Source organism: Scyliorhinus torazame, chromosome 15, assembly GCF_047496885.1.
Source record: "Scyliorhinus torazame isolate Kashiwa2021f chromosome 15, sScyTor2.1, whole genome shotgun sequence".
Classification (NCBI taxonomy): Eukaryota; Metazoa; Chordata; class Chondrichthyes; order Carcharhiniformes; family Scyliorhinidae; genus Scyliorhinus; species Scyliorhinus torazame.
The window spans coordinates 191,327,361-191,343,103 of record NC_092721.1 but is presented as its reverse complement, the minus strand read 5'-3'; the positions used below and the strand labels follow the sequence as shown (position 1 = coordinate 191,343,103).

The 15,743-nt window shown below is 51.3% G+C and overlaps 1 protein-coding gene across 2 annotated transcripts in view; it reads right to left on the bottom strand.

The window, feature by feature from the left end:
* Positions 1–9,774: 9,774 nt before the first annotated feature.
* LOC140392087 (arylsulfatase H-like) overlaps positions 9,775–15,743 on the bottom strand; it is a 43,340-nt gene continuing 37,371 nt past the window's right edge. For both annotated transcript variants that reach the window (XM_072477352.1, XM_072477353.1), the window contains exon 11: positions 9,775–11,605. In XM_072477352.1, coding sequence (XP_072333453.1) covers positions 11,232–11,605 — 374 coding nt within the window. In that variant the 3' untranslated portion in view covers positions 9,775–11,231. The remainder of the gene's footprint in view (positions 11,606–15,743) is intronic.

The window sequence follows — 15,743 nt, the reverse complement described above, 5'->3', positions numbered from 1 at the left end:
AGGGTGGAAGATTCAAATACAAGGGGCACAAGTTCAAGGTGAGAAGGGGAAAGTTTAGGGGAGATGTGTGGGGAAGACATTTTACACATGGTGGTGGGTGCCTGGAGGGTGGTGGGTTTCTGGAACACGTTGCCAGTGCAGGTCGTGGAGGCAGGCACGATAACAACATTTAAGATGTATCTTGATAGACACATGAACAGGTGGGAAATGGAGGGTGACAGATCGTTTGGACAATAAGTAGTAGGATTGGTGCATGCTTGGTGGGCCAAAGAGCCTGTTCCGGTGCTGGTAATGGTCTTTGTTCACCCTGAGTGACTGAGCTTCTATAGCTTTCTCGGGTAGAGAATTCCAAAGATTTATCTTCCTCTGACTGAGGCAGTTCCTCTTCATCTCGACCTTAAATGAGCCAGCTGTTATTCTCAAGCTGTCTGCCCTAGTTCCAGAGCCCCCACCCAAGGGACCCCTCCTTCCTGCATCTACCCTGTCGAGTCCTGTAAGAACGTCACACACGGGTGACCCAGGATCGAGGAGCTACCGAGGCTAGATGTAAGTCATGGCGAAAGGGCTTTCACAGGGTAGGGGTCAAGGGGATAGGGGTGTGGGAGGATTGGCAGAAAGGGCGGGGGGGGGGGGGATGTTCTCAGCAGCCCCCATCTTCCAGGAAGACCAAAAGCAGCCCGCAACGCGTTGCGTTCCCCCCGCGTGGTGACAGGCACGCTCGTCACTGGATTAATAGCAGCGGTGGTGAGATTACGCCCTTTAGTGATCACTGATTACCCACTTCAGGGCCTGAATTGACAGTGATGCGGGATGTCTGGCCACCGGCCTTCCCACCCCGGATTTTATTTTGGTGGAAATAAGAAGGTGGTGGGTGCTCACAGGCTTTAGTCCCACCTGATTGGGTGCCTTCTGCATCGCCACACATGCTGCAAGATGGAGCACAAAATCTCCAGGGAACTGTGGAAACCTTGGATTGATCCCAGGAGGAATGAGTGAACACACTCAAGGTCCTATAACCTCCAGAAGGACTCTTGAGTGGAACTAAAAATGGGACTGGGTTTAAAATATAAGTAATTACAAAATATAGGGCGTGATTCTCCGGAACGATTTCGAAGTGAGGTAGTGAGCGGGAACTGCCGCAAGCTTCCCGGCGCTGTGCCCAGCGAGGCCGGCAACGCTATTCAATTGGTCCACTTACCGAGCCCCCACGGGCTTCTCTCTGATTCGCCGGCACTGTGCTTGCCAGCCCCCCCCCCCCCCCGCTAACAAGATCGAGCAGCACTTGTGCTGCACTTGCTCAGCCAACCCCAGTCAGCTCACAACAATGGCGTCAAGGAGACCGTCCCCAAGATTAGTGGATGCTGATCTGGGGAGGCTGCTAGACGTACTGGAGGCCAGGAGGGATGTCCTGTTCCGCCGAGGGTCCTGGTGGGTCAGTCACAGGGCAGCCAGTGCCACCTGGGACGTGGTGGCGGCAGCTGTGAGCGCCGGGAATGTGACCAGGACGGCTGGCCTCCAGTGCAGGGAAGAGGTCAACAACCTACACCGGTCAGCATGAGTGAGTCGACAACAAAGTACACCCCCCCCCACCCCCTCAACTTTCCATGCGACCCCCAACCCTCCTTCATCCCCCTCCTCCAACTCCCCAGCCCTCCCTCCACCTCCCTCTTCCTTCAACCCCCCCCCCAACCCTCCTTCCACCCCCTCCCACTTCAATCCTCGCCAACCCTTTATTCACATTCCACCCTCTCACCACTGTGAACCTGGCGTGTGGCTAACGATACCCTCTCTGTGCCGCCTCAGGAAAAGCTGGAGTCCCTCAGTCGATCTCATTCGCTAATTGGTTTTCCATTTTGGACACTGGTAAAGTCGATGGTTCCTTAGAGAGGTGCAGTGAGCTCCAAGTCCATGACCCCACACAAGAGATAGAGGAAGAGCCACAGGTAACATGGGTAAGACAGTAATAATGGGGAACTTCAATTTACAGATATTCTGGGTAAACCTAATCTGCACTAATTTCAGGCTTCTAAACTTCAGATGATCAGCTCTACCCCAACCTGACCCATTTGTTTTCATTTCATTTTAACTGTCTTTTACCATTTCTTTCTTTCTTAATATACATTTAATTCCCCCCCCCCCCCCAATCTATATCCACTTTTCCTTCACTTGTCTCCGCTTTGCTTCCCCCTTCCCCTCACCCCACATCTACAGTTCATCCTCTGATGTTAGTTTCCCTGCTGGTTGACCTTTCACATCTTTTGTTCTCTCTGGGGACTGCCATTAGCACTCTTTCCCCTTGGTTTCTGTGGCCATTAGCACCCGGTTTCCCTGGGTTTCTGTGGCTATGACTCATCTTTCATTCTCACTCCACAGGATAAATATTTCCCATTTTCTCTGTCTGTTAGCTTTGACAGTCATCGGACTCGAAACGTTAGCTCTTTTCTCTCCCTCCAGATGCTGCCAGACTTGCTGAGATTTTCCAGCATTTTCTCTTTCGTTTCAGATTCCAGCATCCGCAGTAATTTGCTTTTATCCAGTGTTTAACTCATTGTCACATCTCTTCCAGGATTGCCTACCCTGAAGAAGTCCTGCTCTTCTCTCCGACAGGATTTCCCTCCCTCACTCCCCAACTTCACTGCTTTCCATTTCTCTCTTAGGGTTGGACAAGGTATTTACCAAAACTCGCTTCCACAGCCATATTTCCTTCCTCAGTGACTGTCTTCGTCTCCGACTTACCCCACGGGGATTTCAACTTAAATTCCACCAGTCCCAATCCCTCGTACCCCATTTCTCCCAATATCAACACCACTGCCCATCCCAGGCCCTCCACCAGTCCCAATCCCTCCTACCCCATTTCTCCCAACCCCAGCCCTTGCCGCGTGTTCACCATACCCTCTGACCTTCCCCTCTCTGAGGCTGAGCATGCTGTTCTCAGCAAAGGACACAGCCTTGTACCCTACCGTCCCCACCTCAATGAATTCCGGGCTCGGCATTATGTTGAACTCTTCTCTCTCCGCCTTCGTCTCCATGCCCACTTCATTGGGCAAGAATCTTCCCCCCATTCCACTGATCCTTTCATGTGCCTCTAACATTCTGCCTCCAAGTGGGCCCCCCTGCCGGGACAATTACCTGCCCTTGATTTTTTCATTGAGAACTGTCGACGGGACATTGGCCGTCTTAATTTTTCTGCCCCCCCTCACCGATTCCACCTCTCTCCTTCCGAACTTTCTGCTCTACACTCCGTCAGGTCTAACCCCGACATTGTCATCAAACCAGCCGACAAAGGGGGTGCTGTTGTCGTCTGGCGCACTGACCTCTACCTCGCAGAGGCTGAGCGCCAACTCTCAGATACTTCCTCTTACCTCCCCCTGGACCATGACCAGACCACTGAACATCAAGCCATTATCTCCAACACTGCTCGCGACCTCATTTCTTCCGGATGCCTTCCCCCTACGGCTTCCAACCTCATAGTCTCCCAACCCCGGACAGCCCGCTTTTACCTACTTCCCAAAGTCCACAAAAAGGACAGTCCCGGCAGGCCCATTGTGTCAGCATGCCCTTGCCCCATCGAACATATTTCCTCTTATCTTGACTCTATCCGGGATTCCTCTGATGCCCTGCGTCATATCGACAGCTTCCAGCTCGCGGGCCCCAACCCCATTCTATTCACCATGGATGTGCAATCCCTCTACACCTCCATCCCACACCAGGATGGCCTGAGAGCTCTTCGCTTCTTTCTCGAAAAGAGGCCTGGACAATTCCCATCCACCTCCACTCTCCTCCGCCTGGCTGAACTCGTTCTATCTCTCAACAACTTCTCCTTTAACTCGTCTCACTTTCTCCAAATCATAGGTGTAGCAATGGGTACCCGCACGGGTCCTAGCTACGCTTGCCTTTTTATGGGGTATGTGGAACATCCCTTGTTCCAGGCCTATCCAGGCCCCCTCCCACAACTCCTTTACTGCTAGATTGATGACTATTTTGGTGCCGCGTCATGCTCTCGCCTGGACCTGGAAAAATTCATCAACTTCACTTCCATTTTCATCGCTTTCACCTGGTCCATCTCAGACATTTCCCTTCCCTTCCTTGATCTTTCTGTCTCCATTTCCGGCAATAGACTATTCACTAATATCCACTACAAGCCCACTGACTCCCACAGCTATCTGGACTACAGCTCTTCACATCCTACACCCTGTAAGGACTCTAACCCTTTCTCTCAACTCCTTCGCCTCCGTCGTATTTGTTCCGATGATGCCACTTTCCAAAATGGTGCTTCGAAAATGTGTTCCTTCTTCCTCAACCGTGATTTCCCACCTACAGTTGTTGACAGGGCCCTCAACAGTGTGTGGTCCATCTCCCGCGCCACTACCCTCGCCCCCTCCACTCCCTCCCAGAACAAGGATAGAGTCCCCCTCGTTCTCACATTTCATCCCACCAGCCTCCATATGCAAAGCCTAATCCTCCGCCAATTTCGCCAATTCCAGTGTGATGCCACCACCAAACACATCTTCCGTTCACTCCCTCTGTCAGCATTCCGCAGAGACCGTTCCCTCCGAGACAATCTAGTCCACTCCTCCACCATACCCAGTACCTCTCCCATCACAAATGGCACCTTCCCATGCAATGGCAGAAAGTGTAACACCTGCCCCTTTACCTCTTCCATGCTTACCATCCCAGGTCCAAAACACTCATCCAGGTTAAGCAGCGTTTCACTTGTACCTCTTCCAATTTGGTCTATTGCATTCGCTGCTCCCAATGTGGTCTCCTCTACATCGGAGAGACCAAACGCAGACAGGGTGATCACTTTGCTGAGCATCTTCGGTCTGTGTGCATTCAGGACCCTGACCTTCCTGTTGCTTGCCATTTCAACAAAAGACCCTGCACCCATGCCCACGTGTCTGGTCTTTGGCCTACTGCAATGTTCCAGTGAAGCGCAACGCAAACTGGAGGAACATCTAATCTTCCGGTTAGGCACGCTACAGCCTTCCGGCCTGAACATCGAATTCAACAACTTCAGATAATCAGCTCTACCCCACCTCGACCCATTTGTTTTCATTTCATTTTAACTCTTTTACCATTTCTTTCTTTCGCAATATACATTCAAATCCCCCCCCCGCCCCCCCCAATCTTATCCACCTTTCCTTCACCTGTCTCCTCTTTGCTTCCCCCTTCCCCTCACCCCACATCTACAGTTCATCCTCTGATGTTAGTTTCCCTGCTGTTTGACCTTTCACATCTTTTGTTCTCTCTGGGGACTGCCATTAACACTCTGTGGCCATTAGCACCCGGTTTCCCTGGGTTTCTGTGGCTATGAAGTTATTTCCTCAAAGATTTTGATTAAACTAGTAAGACATAACCCTTTCCAAACAAGACCATGCTGACGATGCCTAATCAACCTAATCTGGTAAGAGTAGGGCCAGTCAAGGACAGGGGTGGGAAGTTGTGTGGAGTCTGAAGAGATAGGGGAGATACTAAATGAATATTTTTCGTCAGTATTCACTCAGGAAAAAGAGAATGTTGTGGAGGAGAATGCTGAGACCCAGGCTATTAGAATAGATGGCATTGAAGTACGAAGGGAAGAGGTGTTGGCAATTCTGGACAGGCTGAAAATAGATAAGTCCCCGGGGCCTGATGGGATTTATCCTAGGATTCTCTGGGAAGCCAGGGAAGAGATTGCTGAGCCTTTGGCCTTGATTTTTATGTCATCATTGGCTACAGGAATATTGCCAGAGGACTGGAGGATAGCAAATGTGGTCCCTTTGTTCAAGAAGGGGAGTAGAGACAACCCCGGCAACTATAGACCAGTGAGCCTCACGTCTGTTGTGGGTAAAGTCTTGGAGGGGATTATAAGAGACAAGATTTATAATCATCTAGATAGGAATAATATGATTAGGGATAGTCATCATGGCTTTGTGAAGGGTAGGTCATGCCTCACAAACCTTATCGAGTTCATTGAGAAGGTGACTGAACAGGTAGACAAGGGTAGAGCAGTTGATGTGTATATGGATTTCAGTAAAGTGTTTGGTAACGTTCCCCACGGTAGGCTATTGCAGAAAATACGGAGGCTGGGGATTGAGGGTGATTTAGAGATGTGGATCAGAAATTGGCTAGCTGAAAGAAGACAGAGGGTGGTGGTTGATGGGAAATGTTCAGAATGGAGTTCAGTTACAGGTGGCGTACCACAAGGATCTGTTCTGGGGCCGTTGCTGTTTGTCATTTTTCTAAATGACCTAGAGGAAGGCGCAGAAGGGTGGGTGAGTAAATTTGCAGACGACACTAAAGTCGGTGGTGTTGTCGACAGTGCGGAAGGATGTTGCAGGTTACAGAGGGACATAGATAAGCTGCAGAGCTGGGCTGAGAGGTGGCAAATGGAGTTTAATGTAGAGAAGTGTGAGGTGATTCACTTTGGAAGGAATAACAGGAATGCGGAATATTTGGCGAATCGTAAAATTCTTGGAAGTGTGGATGAGCAGAGGGATCTCGGTGTCCATGTACATAGATCCCTGTAAGTTGCCACCCAGGTTGATAGGGTTGTGAAGAAGGCCTATGGAGTGTTGGCCTTTATTGGTAGAGGGATTGAGTTCCGGAGTCATGAGGTCATGTTGCAGCTGTACAAAACTCTGGTACGGCCGCATTTGGAGTATTGCGTACAGTTCTGGTCACCTCATTATAGGAAGGACGTGGAAGCTTTGGAGCGGGTGCAGAGGAGATTTACCAGGATGTTGCCTGGTATGGAGGGAAAATCTTATGAGGAAAGGCTGATGGACTTGAGGTTGTTTTCGTTAGAGAGAAGGTTAAGAGGAGACTTAATAGAGGCATACAAAATGACCAGGGGGTTAGATAGGGTGGACAGTGAGAGCCTTCTCCCGCGGATGGAAATGGCTAGCACGAGGGGACATAGCCTTAAACTGAGGGGTAATAGATATAGGACAGAGGTCAGAGGTAGGTTCTTTACGCAAAGAGTGGTGAGGCCGTGGAATGCCCTACCTGCAACAGTAGTGAACTCGCCAACATTGAGGGCATTTAAAAGTTTATTGGATAAGCATATGGATGCTCATGGCATAGTGTAGGTTAGATGGCTTTTGTTTTTTGACTTCCCATGTCGGTGCAACATCGTGGGCCGAAGGGCCTGTACTGCGCTGTATCGTTCTATGTTCTATGTTCTATGACTCATCTTTCATTCTCACTCCACAGGATAAATATTTCCCACATTCTCTGTCTGTTAGCTTTGACAAAGAGTCATCGGACTCGAAACGTTCGCTCTTTTCTCTCCCTACAGATGCTGCCAGACTTGCTGAGATTTTCCAGCATTTTCTCTCGTTTCAGATTCCAGCATCCGCATAATTTGCTTTTATCCAGTGTTTAACTCACTGTCACATCTCCGGGGTCCTGGGGGGGGGGCACGGGGCGATCTGGCCCCGGGGGGTGCCCCCACGGTGGCCTGGCCCGCGATTGGGGCGGGCCTGTGCCGTGGGGGCACTCTTTTCTATCCGCCTTCGCCATGGTCTCCACCATGGCGGAGGCGGAAGAGACCCCCGCCACTGCACATGCGCGGGGATGCCATGAGCGGCCGCTGACGCTCCCGCGCATGCGCCGCCCGGCAAAGTCAGTTTCGCACCAAAGGCCTTTCCCGCCAGCTGGCGGGGCGGAAATCAGTCCGGCGCGGGCCTAGCCCCTGAAGGTGAGGGCTCGGTCCCTCAAGATGCGGAGACTTCCGCACCTTTGGGGCGGCGCGATGCCGGACTGATTCGCGCCATTTTTGGGGCCGGTCGGCGGACATCGCGCCGATATCGGAGAATCCCGCCCCAGGTTCCTGACCTTCCTAGGCGGGAACCTCGTCACCTCACGGAAGAGGGCCGTAGACAGATGCAAAACAGGATCTCGCCGGCGAGAATCTCATTTCCAGGCTCTCGTGGGATTTTGCGTCCCTGAAAACATTTATGCTGACGGCTAAAGCAAAGTTGTCAGCCGGAATTTGAAGCCCGTTTGTGCCGGCGGGATCTTCCATCCCCCCACCACGGGTTTCTCGGCGGCAAGGGGTGCATTCAACGGAAAACCTCCTTGACCACGGCGGGACCAGAAGGTCCAGCCAACAGCAGGCGGGCTGCCTTCACTGCCACAAAACACACGCGGGATGTGAGGGAAATCCTGCCCATCCACTTTGTTGAAAAAACAGAAACGTATGTTATTTCTCAAATGATGAGGTTGGGAAGCGTTGATGTCCAAAGGGACCTGGGTGTCACTAAAAGCTAGCATGCAGAGGCAGCAAGCAAATAGGAAGGCAATTAGCTTAATCGTGAGGAGATCTGAGTGCAGGGGTGAAGATGTCTTGCTGGAATTGTATAGAGCCTTGGTGAGATTGTATCCAGAGTATTGTGTACAGTTTTGGTCTCCTAATCTAAAAAAGGATAGATATACTTGCTATATTTAGGCCTCATCTGCAGATTGTGGACAGTCCTGGGTGCCCATACTTGAGGCAGGACGTGAAGGCATTGGAGAGAGTACAGAGAGAGATTCACAAGGATGATTCCAGGGACTGTGGCTGTGAGGTTAAGTGGAGAGATTGGGACTGTTTTCCTTGGTGAAAAGAAGATTGAGAGGGATATGGACAGGGTAAACAGTGAGAAACTGTTCCCAATCAATAAAGCATCAAGAACTAGAGGGCACAGATTCAAAATAATTGACAAATGCAGTCAAAGTGATGTGAGGAAAGGTTTCATCACCCAGTGGGTGGGTGGAGTCAGGGATGACCTTCCTGAGAGGGTGGTGGAGGCAGGTTCGATCGAGGTATTTGAAAGGCAATTGGAATGTTATATGAAAAGAGAGAATGTGCAAGGTTACAGGGGTAAGGCAGGGGAGTGGGAGGAGGTAGAATGCCAGTGCAGACTCGATGGGACGAATGGCCTCCTTCTGCACTCTAAAGATTCTATGATTCTGTGAGGGAGTGCAACAGATGTTCATCAGGCTACTCCATGGGATGGCGGGACTGTCTTTTGACGAGTGATTGGGAGAGTGTATTCTCTAGTTTCCAAGAATGTGAGGTGATTTCATTGAAAGTCACAAAATTCTTACAGGGTGTGACAGGGTAGGTCGCAATGGCTCAACTGGTAGCACTCTTGCCTCTGAAATATAAGGTTCCAGTTTCAAATCGCACTCCAGGACTTGGTACAATGAAACCAAGGCTGGGACTTGACACGTTAAACCAAGGTTCCCTCCATCAAGGGCAGCACGGTAGCATAGTGGTTAGCACAATTGCTTCACAGCTCCAGGGTCCCAGTTTCGATTCCCGGCTTGGGTCACTGTCTGTGCGGAGTCTGCACGTTCTCCCCGTGTGTGCGTGGGTTTCCTCCGGGTGCTCTGGTTTCCTCCCACAGTCCAAAGATGTGCAGGTTAGGTGGATTGGCCATGCTAAATTGCCCTTAGTGTTGGGTGGGGTTACTGGGTTATGGGGGTAGGGTGGAGGTGTGGGCTTGGGTAGGGTGATCTTTCAAAGAGCTGGTGCAGACCCGATGGGCCGAATGGCCTCCTTCTGCACTGTAAATTCTATGAGTCTGCACATTCTCCCCGTGTCTGCTGGGGGTTTCCTAACAGATTCAAAAACAGCTTCTTCCCCGCTGTTACCAGACTCCTAAACGACCCTCTTATGGACTGACCTGATTAATACTACACTCTCTATGCATCACCCAATGCCTGTGTCTATGTATTTACATTGTGTATTTTGTGTTTTCCCTATTATGTGTTTTCCTTCCTTAAAGGACACGAGTGAACCAGATGTGTTTTTACGACAATTGATGAGAGTTTAATAGTCACCATTACTAAGACTAGCTTCATATTCTAGACTTTATTCATTAATTTAAATTCCGCTACCTGCCCTGGTTGGATTTGAACATGTGTCCCCGGGCCCTTTGAATGACTAGTTCAGTGACATTACCTCTGCACCACCATCTCCCCTCAATGTTACGTTACTTCATGTTAAACCAGAGGACACAGATGTAACTTAACAGATCTTACTACGCACTCTCCTAAAGCTCATAGAAGCTCATTTAATTGAAGGAAGAGGAATCTGACTGTTTATATTTCTTGGATCCCACAAAATTCTTCGTGGTATATGAGTTAATACTTGGAAACCACGCAAAAAAAATGCCAAAAACCAAATGAACATCGGTAATCCAAAAAGATCTTGGGCGAAATTCTCCCCCAACGGCGCGATGTCCGCCGACTAGCGCCAAACACGGCGCCAATCAGACGGGCATCGCGCCGGCCCAAAGGTGCGGAATGCTCCGCATCTTTGGCGGCCTAGCCCGAACATTGAGGGGCTAGGCCGATGCCGGAGGGATTTCCGCCCCGCCAGCTGGCGGAAATGGCGTTTGTTGCCCCGCCAGCTGGCGCGGAAATGCGGCGCATGCGCGGGAGTGTCAGCGGCTGCTGACAGTTTCCCGCGCATGCGCAGTGGGGAGAGTCTCTTCCGCCTCCGCCATGGTGGAGGCCGTAGCGGAGGCGGAAGGGAAAGAGTGCCCCCACGGCACAGGCGCGCCCGTGGATTGGTGGGCCCCGATCGCGGGCCAGGCCACCGTGGGGGCACCCCCGGGGTCAGATCGCCCCGCGCCCCCCCCCAGGACCCCGGAGCCCGCCCACGCCGCCTGGTCCCGCCGGTAAATACCAGCTTTGATTTACGCCGGCGGGACAGGCAATTTCTGGGCGGGACTTCGGCCCATCCGGGCCGGAGAATCCAGCGGGCCAACCGGCGCGGCCCGATTCCCGTCCCCGCCCAATCTCCGGTACCGGAGACTTCGGCGGGGGCGGGGGCGGGATTCACGGCGGCCTTCGGCCATTCTCCGACCCGGCGGGGGGTCGGAGAATGACGCCCCTTATTTGTAACATTCAACTAATTGTCACTATTGAATCAAGTATTAAATCGCTAAACTGAACCAGCAGGCCCCAAGACAATTACTCATATGATGATCAAATCCAGGATGTGTGTGCAACAGAATGCTTGTCTTCCCAGTTCTTAAGAATCCCTTTTCCTCTTTCCCAAGCCATAAACAAGGAACAGAATAATGAGCGGCTGTACAAGTGTCAATTTCAATGCTGCTTGGCAACAGAATCCCAAGGGACTCAACGTCTATTATTTTCCAGGCAAAAAAATCAAAACAGGACTGCCCCGAAACCTCTCAGTCTCCATGATTTCTAGACCAAAATGATAATGCAAGGTGAACAATAAGTCACATGTGCTATTGGTTGGGACCTTGCCTGTCATTTGCACCACTGGAGTCTTTGTCACACCAACAGAATGGGAATGTGCCACAGCAAGGCTGAAGCCAAGGTTTCCATAAAACATTATTCCAAGAAAGCTGAAGAGGGACCGGAGTCAAGGTCTTCCTATGTTCTTCCACCCCTAACTGGATCTGCTTTTGGATTTCATGGAAAAGTGGCTCTGTATCAGGCGACAAAGGGGTCGCTTCTGAGGGGTCCTTTGAGAGGTCAAAGAGTAAAGGTGGGTCATGGTTGGAGATGTCATGTCCGTGACACCCGCAGATGTCCGTCTGGTAGCAATTGTCTACTTCGGGTTTGGGGGTGAAAAAATGAGCCTTCCACACAGAATCACCTAAAAATAGAGAAATTGAAGAATTAACATAAATCCTTGAAACTAGTACATTGTGGTATGTGGTGTCACTGATAAAGTCGCCACTTATTGTCCATCCCAAGTTGTCCTTGATAAGGTGGAGGTGAATACTGTGATGAATGTAAAATTGTTACATGTTATATTTTATATTTGTGGCAGTAATGTTATTAAAAGCCTGAGTTAGGTATATATTTGTTGCAGTAATATTATTGAAGAATTTAGGTTAGGTTACCCAAACTGTGTGTCTGCTAATGTTGTAATTAAGAAGTCCTAAAAGGTGAGTCATGATTGATTCTAACACTTTACCTGGTTACAGGTGAAGGGCGAATAGGACATTGTTATGATTGCTGGAGATTCCCTGGAGAGTAGATATTTTATGAGGGGTTGTATTTAGTCCTAGCTGAGCAGGTCATGTGACATTTAGTGGGATACGAATGACATAATTAATGGGAGGAGCCAGGTCTGTCTGGAGTTTGCAGTTTGTCATAGGATTTGAATCTGACAAGACAGAAGGATTTTAAATTAAATAACAGTTTTCCAAAATGCGGCTAGGTTGAGCAGAGGTGTACTGGTTCTGCTTTTGAAAGGGTCTCTTTTTCCAAACGTCCCTACAAAATTAAGAAGTAATCTGTTGTGTTAACTTTATTTATACGTGGCATTTGAACTGTATCGGGTTGCTTAATTGGAGTTAGTCACAGGTACAGATAGTAAGTTTCCTATTTTCTTTTTGTTTAAGAACTGTCTGATAATTGTAAAGCTATTTTCTTTGATGGTAATGTGGTTAATTCTCTGTTTAAATTAAAGTTGCTTGAACATAAAAGATATCTATTGGTCAAAGTCATCACTCCTGGGGTGAAATATTCTTTCTTCACAGTTTTACAAATTTAAAAAAAGTATTTGGGGTTCTTGGCTGGTATCTTAACAAATGTAGAGATCTGGGGCGAAATTGTCCGGAAACGGCGCGATGTCCGCCGACTGGCGCCCAAAACGGCGCAAATCAGACGGGCATCGCGCCGCCCCAAAGGTGCGGAATGCTCCGCATCTTTGGGGGCCGAGCCCCAACCTTGAGATGCTAGGTCGGCGCCGGACGAATTTCCGCCCCGCCAGCTGGCGGAAAAGGCCTTTGGTGCCCCGCCAGCTGTCGCGGAAATGACATCTCCGGGCGGCGCATGCGCGGGAGTGTCAGCGGCCGCTGACAGCATTCCCACGCATGCGCAGTGGAGGGAGTCTCTTCTGCCTCCGCCATGGTGGAGACCGTGGCGGAGGCGGAAGGGAAAGAGTGCCCCCACGGCACAGGCCTGCCCGCGGATCGGTGGGCCCCGATCGCGGGCCAGGCCACCGTGGGGGCACCCCCCGGGGCCAGATCGCCCCGCGCCCCCCCCCAGGACCCCGGAGCCCGCCCGCGCCACCTTGTCCCGCCGGTAATGTAGGTGGTTTAATTTACGCCGGCGGGACAGGCATTTTAGCAGCGGGACTTCGGCCCATCCGGGCCGGAGAATCGCGCGGGGGGGGGGCCCGCCAATCGTCGCGCCGCGATTCCCGCCCCCGCCAAATCTCAGGTGCCGGAGACTTCGGCAACCGGCGGGGGCGGGATTCACGCCAGCCCCCGGCGATTCTCCGACCCGGCGGGGGGTCGGAGAATTTCGCCCCTGGTCCGATATTATAACAATACAACTTCTTAAAAGAGCGGCTTGCTAGGCCACGTCAGAGGGCAGTTAAGATCAGTCACATTTCTGTGGGTCTAGATTCCAATGTAGGCCAAACCAGGTCAGGATGGCAGAGTTCCTTCCCAAAAAGATATTTAAGGACAGGTGGGTGACTTCCGGTGACGGCGGGCGGGAGGCAGCCGCACACTGGAGGGCTCCCGCTCGGGAATAGAAATTTTGTGGTTATAACGCCCGTTCTCAGGGACAACAGAGGATGAAAAAGCTGTAAGAAGGCACAGGGATGAGAAATGTCCAAGTTTGGGGGAAAAACGGCCGTGAAAAAGGGGGTTAATGAAAGTCCGCCGGTGAGTGGAAAAGTCAGCACAGGAACTGTAAGGAAAGTGGAGGCTGGGGCAACAGGGGAGGCCGCATTGCTCACAGCAGAAGAAATGACCAAGGTGATGGCTGTGGAACTTGAAAAACAGTTCACAAAACACATGGAAGCGATGAAGAAGGAGATGGGGGCGGTATTGAATGTGCTGGTGGAGGGGGCGATTGCCCCGGCGGTATCAAGCGCAGCGGCGGATGTGCGGGAGCAAGGTGAGACACTGAGGGAAGTGGGAGAGGCATTATCGCAGCCCAGTGATCAATTCACCTCGATGGGGAAGGAGTTGCGGAAGGTGATAGAGACCAACAAGGATCTGCGAGCCAAAACGGAAGGTCTGGAAAACAGATCCAGGCAGCAGAATCTGAGGTTCGAGGGTCTGCCGGGAGGGGTGGAAGGCCCGAGGCCGACGGAGTATTTTGCCACGATGTTGGCAAAGCTATTGGGGGAGGGGGACGATCCCTCTTGATATGAACTGGATCGGGCTCATTGGTCATGGAGGCCTATACCAAAGGCGAGTGAGCCGCCAAGAGTAGTAACTGTGTGTTTCCGTAGGTACAGCGTGAAGGAGAAGATCCTGTGCTGGGCAAAGCAGAAGCAGGTGGTGCAGTGGGCTGGAGCTGGTATATGCATATACAAGGACTTTACGATGGAGCTGGTGAGGAGGCGGGCTGCCTTCAGCCGGGTGAATAAGGCACTGTACATCAGCAAGGTGCAGTGCGACGGGACGTTTGCGAGCCTAGGGGCACTGGAGGAGAGGTTCGAGTTACCCCCGGGAAATGCCTTTAGATATATGCAGGTGAGGGCTTTTGTGAGGCGACAGGTGAGGGAATTCCCGTTGCTCCCGGGACAAAAAGTTCAAGATAGGGTGATCTCGGGTGTATGGGTCGGGGAGGGCAAGGTGTCGGAAATACACCAGGAGTTGAAAGAAGAGGGGGAAGCGCTGTTGAAGAGTTGAAGGGTAAATGGGAGGAGGAGCTGGGGGAGGAGATCGAGGAAGGTCTGTGGGCTGATGCCCTAGGTAGGGTTAATTCCTCCTCCTCGTGTGCCAGGCTCAGCCTGATACAATTTAAGGTGGTCCACAGAGCGCACTTGACGGGGGCGAGGTTGAGTAGGTTCTTTGGGGTAGAGGACAGATGTGGAAGGTGCTCAGGGAGCCCGGCGAACCATGTCCATATGTTTTGGTCATGCCCGGCACTGGAGAGGAGTGGCGGGAGCAATATCTCAGGTGGTGAAAGTCCGGGTCAAGCCAAGCTGGGGGCTAGCAATATTTGGAGTAGTGGACGAACCGGGAGTGCAGGAGGCGAAAGAGGCCGCCATTCTGGCCTTTGCGTCCCTAGTAGCCCGGCGAAGGATCTTGCTAATGTGGAAGGAGGCGAAGCCCCCCAGCCTGGAGGCCTGGATAAATGATATGGCTGGGTTCATAAAGTTGGAGAGGATTAAGTTTGCCTTGAGAGCGTCTGCGCAGGGGTTCTACAGGCAGTGGCAACCGTTCCTAGACTATCTCGCGGAGCATTAGAGGAAGGTCGGTCAGCAGCAGCAGCAACCTCGGAGGGGGGGGGGGGGGGGGGGAACGTCCTGGGAGGGGGGGGAGGGGGTATGGGGGGACTGGCCTGGGAGGGTGGATGAGCAAGAGATAACATGATGGGTTGGGGAAGTTGGCACGTACGGGTGAGGGCCAGTGTACAAAGCTGTGTAAATATATCATTTTGCCATGTATATATCTTGCTCTGCGCGATTTCTCTTTTTTTTTTGTTACGGGGGGGGGGGGGGGGGGGGGGGGCGGGGGTATTGTTTGTAAGGGAGAAAAATTGTGTTAAAAAACTTGAATAAATATATATATTTTTTTTTAAAAGGTGCAGTGCGACATAGTATATCCAGCGAAGTTGAGGGTGACCTACATATCCAAGGACTTTTATTTTGGGACAGAGGAAGCGGCGGAGGAGTTTGCGAAGGCAGAAGGCCTGTGGCAGAATTGAGAAATGGGACAGAGAGCGGGTCGTGTACCGATGTAGCCTCATGTAAGTTTATTTTTTCACTGCGTGTTGGTGTATGTACTAAATGAGTCGATGCTGTAGAATTTACAATG